Source organism: Monopterus albus, unplaced genomic scaffold (genome assembly GCF_001952655.1).
Source record: "Monopterus albus unplaced genomic scaffold, M_albus_1.0 scaffold190.1, whole genome shotgun sequence".
Lineage (NCBI taxonomy): Eukaryota > Metazoa > Chordata > Actinopteri > Synbranchiformes > Synbranchidae > Monopterus > Monopterus albus.
The window spans coordinates 128126-133858 of record NW_018128070.1 but is presented as its reverse complement, the minus strand read 5'-3'; the positions used below and the strand labels follow the sequence as shown (position 1 = coordinate 133858).

The 5733-nt window shown below is 41.4% G+C and overlaps 1 protein-coding gene across 1 annotated transcript in view; it reads right to left on the bottom strand.

The window, feature by feature from the left end:
• Positions 1-5733, bottom strand: part of cdh7a (cadherin 7a) — a 50501-nt gene that overhangs the window by 18620 nt on the left and 26148 nt on the right. The window contains exons 6-7 of the mRNA XM_020617506.1: positions 4844-4980; positions 2945-3066 (exon numbers count right to left, since the gene is read on the bottom strand). Of these exons, the coding sequence (XP_020473162.1) occupies positions 2945-3066; positions 4844-4980 (259 nt within the window). The remainder of the gene's footprint in view (positions 1-2944; positions 3067-4843; positions 4981-5733) is intronic.

The window sequence follows — 5733 nt, the reverse complement described above, 5'->3', positions numbered from 1 at the left end:
CTTGTTTCTTTCATCTCATGCAGCATCTTTGCTTGTGTCCCCTCCCCATCCTCCCCCACCTTCAGCGCTTCAAAGTTTGAAGACCTCTTTTCTTTATTGCACAACATTCACAACTCGCTCGGCAGGCTGAGCCTCCTCAGGGATGGAGCAGGAGTGGGGGGAGGGGTAGCAGATTGGGGCAGCAGAAAGCCAAGTCCACTCATGTATGTAATAGTTACATTGAAGTGACTGTACAGTGCCCATTGCCCCTGCCCCCTCCACCCCACCATAATATCAATTAATATTATGGCAGAAGACAGACGCACCAATGATCCGTAACAAGTGGCATCTCCGGAGAGAGCCAGTGCCAAGAGATGGCTTTAATTAGGCCTGAAAAATGGCAGGTTACTCCATCCCTGCACTCCCTGTTAATCTGTGCAACAGAGCCATGGAGTCAACCCTGGCCCAAACTGGCAAATGTTATTTCATCTTTGTTGAAGCTGTGAATAAGCCAATGGGTGTGACGACCAGTGGGTGGCCTAAGATTTTTAACAAAGCTTACAGAGAAGCAGACGTAGTTAGTACAGCCAACTGTTTGCTGCTACGGCTGCACATATAGTACACAACAGGAGCATTTTAATTAATTAGGAATCAGGGAGGTGGTAGAGCCCACATCTGACAGGTTACAAGTCCACCCAGTCTGTCTGCTAAAAGACAGCCAACACCTAGTTGTAATTCAAACAGTGTTTTCACATTCAAATGTCAACCTCTCTCCTGCCTTTGCTCTGTGTGCATTTTTGGCCATAAATTTCATCATGAAATTTCCATTTTGCTTGCCTTCATTATTCAGTCTGAAAGTGCAGACCCACTGGTACACCTTAGTGTTGCCTAAACAGAAGGCTGCGTTTGAACGGAACTGAATAGAAATTGGAATGAGTGAAAAATAAAACAAGAGAACAAACACTTACTGTCACATGTTTTGTGCTTTACTGTGTAATTAAAATCAAAACCATGAGTGAATTAGCACTGAAAAAACAAATCCAGCCCACTTACTGCATGTCTCTTTTCATTTATTAAATGTTGCAGTGTCTTGACTATTAGCATGGTAAAAGTAGCTCCTAGCTATAGCACCTCACTTTATGACAACACCTCGTGATGATCATAAGGACAGAATTTGAATGCACACGTCGTCTCGTTGGGTGGACAAGGACAGAGGCCTCCTTCAATAGTTCATCTCTTTACAGCTGAGTAGCCCCTAGCTACAGCTACTGAGGACCCCACAGCTCACTTACACTGAGTAAGCGATCTGTCTACTTCACCTGCATAATTACAGACTTACTGTACCTTTTCCTGCTGATAATGCCGTCATGGACTGTGCCTGTTATGTCTTGAGGGCCAGTTTGATTGTTATAGGGAACGACTCTGTTTCACTATCATTCCTAGCCTCTGTGCCATAATGTATGAGGTGCTAGTAGGGAGAAATATACAAATGATCAATTTAATTTAAAAGTCTGGGTGTATTGACGGATGGTAGATAATTGTTTGAGTTGTTCTAAATTTGTACAACAAGTATTTGGGGATAAATGGTAGGATCATTAAGCAAAAATAGACATTCGGTTCAGGCAGAATGCATCCTTCAATAATGATGGCAACTAATATAAGGCAATGTATTTCAGTAAATGCTCTGTTCCCTAAGGCTACAAGCTGAGAAGTTAAATCTAAACTTAGCCATACCTCAAATCACCATAAGGATTATTGAGTTTCAGGTAAAGAAACTTACATTATTATTTTGTGATTTGAACAAACCAAATAAGAGGTAAACATAAAATACCCCCAAAACAGGCTCTGTAACTTCACTGAGAAGAGACCCACACTGTGGTCAAGCATCGTGCACAGAGAAAATTTTTTAAAAATCAAGCATGAAATATAGGCTCTCATTTTTGTAAATAAAATCATATGCTATTTTTGTTCACTCTCCTGTGAGCATGCTGACAATCAACTCTAAAATATGAATGCAAAAAAAGAATAAAAATTTAAAAAGGCCTAATAGCCATTTTCAATACAATACATCATTCTGATCAATTGTACTTATTCAGGTCTACATGCCTATTTTACCCTTCACATCTGATTGTATTTTCCAAATACCAAGAGCAGATGAATCACTGCTACATACACACACAAGTCGTTTAGCAACAATGAGGCCAAATGCTAAACACAGGGAAAATGTGATGCATGATTACAACTGCTTCGCCCCCCTTTTCTTGGACCAAATCTTCAAGCCCTGCAATCTCCCTTCTTCTCCCTGATGCATTTTCTGCCCTGCTGCCCTCTGTGGTGATCATCTCATTACACAGGGCTTCAGAATGGAAAGACAAACTGCGCTAGGACATCGCTCCATCTCAGCATGAGATATCACATTAAGCCATGATATTATTGCGGATGAAGACCACAGGCAGAGTCAAGTGCTGTCATTAATTTAGTTCAATTTGACAGTATGGAATAAAAGTAACATCTCTAATGAATGGTAACACCTACTGTACAATATCTGATGTTAATTCTTAAGGATGTGTCTCATACTGATGATACCATCTCCCAGTAATGACCTCGAGTTGTGGAGTGGACATGTGGATGTCGTTTGCGGAACAAGAAAGGGTTTTAATGACACTAAGAATCAGCAGGCTGTCGGAGGTTTCTTCAGTTAAAAGGAGTTTTTCCTTCCCACTGTCACCAAGTGCTTGCTCAAAGGGGGTTTGTTGGGTTTTTCCTCTATAACAATAATAATAGTAAGGTCTAGACCTTACTTTGCAAAGTGTCCTGAGACAACTTTTGTTCTGATTTGGCGCTATACAATTAAAAGTGAATTGAACTGAATTGAATTGTCTTTATGAGTCAAACTTCAAGAGAGTTTGAAGAGAGAAAATAGAAGGGAAGCTGGAACAATTGCAGACACATTTCTGGGCCTTACCTGTCCCGGCATGGTGTTTTCACAGAGGAGAGTTTCATAGTCTATGGCAAAGACTGGGGCATTATCGTTTATATCCAGCACTGTGATGAGAGCAATGCCTTTCCCAATTTGGGTTGGATCCTCTGAAAGAGAAAGACAGTAGAGAGTCCCTAGTTATGTCCCAGCACTGAGCAAAACTTTCTTTTAAACACTGCACACTAAATTCTGCCTAACTTTACATGGATGTACTTGGCTTAATTATAGAATATTGATCTTCCTAATGTGCTTTAATTAATTACAAAGCAGATAAAAAAAGAGCTGCTGTAATGAAATATGCAGCCTTCTTCCAACAGCTGGCATCCTTACCCACTCTACTGTGGATCAGCCAAAGTGATTACAGTCGTTGCACGCTTGTTGATGGAAAAGGCTACGTGCGCGAATGAGCCATCTTGCAGAGTGGGCTTCACGCCTCTGTCTGCCTGACACATACTGATGGCTAAACGGCTACATCTGAGTGCAAGATGATGATTTAGCCTGGCGTCGCCACCGTGCTGGCCAGAGATGATGTGCTGACATTCAGGCCAGCTGATTTGATGACGATAAAAAGGACGCACTGTGCCTTGGGCCACAGACTTGTTGTCATTGGCGTGGTCTGGGCATAGCAGATGAAACATGAGTGACTGCAGCTCAAATGCACAGTATCCCTCAACCTCAGAGTCCCTGCACCCTCTTCAGTTGTAAAGAAGCCATTTACTATAAATACTGTCAGAACAGGGAAGTGGATTGTGTTGCCAGTCTGAGAACTCTGCTTCTCAGCTGAAAACAGTGCCTGAGTGTCACCAAGAGTCAGACACCAGTGCCTCATACTAGAGGGACTGACATTTCGTGTGACTATTATTATATGCAGCCTTCTTTTTGTTGCTATATCAGGCAGGGAATCAACCGGATAGGGCGTCTCTGTGTCATTAGATGTAAATAAAAACACATCTTTGAAGCAAAGAATGATAAAAAGATTCTTAAGAAAAAAAGACTTTTTCACACAGTGATCGGTCTGAGAATGTGAGAGCAGAAGAACTGCCAGGCTGACAGGCTGCTTGTCTTTTTTAACTTATACTGATGTGATGCAGCTGTCTACAGTGCTCAGCAGATCATGTGCCAGCATCTGGTCCCCACGGCTCAGGGGGACACGGAGGTCATGCAGTGCATAAATTAACATTCCCCAACAGCCCTACAACAATCCTAACAATTGTATTGTTCACAGCACAGAAGGCTATGGCACATAATGAAGTGGATAACAGCACAGAAAAATTCCATATACTTTCTCACAGCTACACTAACAAGCCAACAGACCACTTTCTCAATCTTAGCAGCAGACTCATAATTTATAATTTCTATCATTTTTAGTCATTTTCATCTACCTCTTTTGAAATGGAGGTAGACAAACTGGCTACCTGGCTATTGGCAGTTTCTAAGATGATGGAGTTCCAGTAGCTTGCTTCCTACCTAGCCTGTTAGATTGCCATCATGTTTATGTCTGCTTTCATGATAACAAAGGTCTGTAAAGCTTAATGAGACAGCCCTAGGGAAGGGACAAACAACCATATGAATCATACAGGTTAAGGGGTTAAGGATAATCACCTTTATTGGCCAAGTATGTTACACAAAGAATTTGTTTCCTGTACAGAACCAATGGCAGCCATCTGCGGCGCCACCTCAACCGATGGCTCTAACCATCGGGGGCGTTCAGTGTCTTGCCCAAGGACACTTCAACACGTGGACTGCTGGAACTGAGATTCAAACTTTCAACCTTCTGGTTGAGAGACGACTGCTCTACCCACCGCACCACTGTCACAACTTGTTGGAATGGCCAATTCTGACTTGTATAGTGGATTGGAGAGTGTTGGCTATAGGCAGACTTACGGCTCTCGATGGCGAAGATGGTGAGGTTATGTACTGAGTTGGCCTCTCGGTCCAGAGGCTTGGCTGTACTGATGACTCCACTTAGAGCATCCACATTGAAAAAGCGCTCCAAGTCTGTGTTTCTGTCAATAGAATACCTGGACACAAACACACCATCAATATACTTTCAAAAATTGCTTATGTATAATGGTATTGATTTGACATTTTAGTATTTTTTTCTACTTAAAGTAAAGGTTATGAGTGTTCTAACATCAAAACATGTAACATTTTGCTGTTAAGAGTTTTACTCGATTATCAGTGAAGCTTGTTCACACTTTAAAAACATGTAAGATTTTTATTTTATCATTTAATTTTTTTAAAATAATTGTCCAAAAAGTACAGATAATTGACACAAGTCCAAAGATTTTAATCCAAAGTGTTGGCAAGAGCTGGAATTTTGTAGTACAGTGAGACAACGACTTGTCCCTCGGCACACAACACTGATCAAACCCTTTCAATACACAGCAACTTGTATTTCTAGAGAAAATTACAACTTCAATTAGCCTACATCCAAAGGGTATTATTGCAATGTAATTTGACTCTTGTGGCTGCATTAGTTCCACAATAATTTTAATTTCAGCAGATGTAGTGAAATATATTGCAGGCACTGATAACAGCCACAGGAGCAAAAAGAGGCAATTTACAGCTACAATAGTGCAGTAATTTGATTTTCTGATAAAGATTACTAACAATCCTAACAGACCGAGCATGAATACCATACAATATTCATTCAATTAATGTAAAATAGGCGGGGATCTCGAGACTGACACTGCACAGACCGGGAGCACGAGGCCTTGTTTTGAGTTATAAATGCCACGGCACAAGTGTTGAGCCTTTACCCTCCTGCAGGA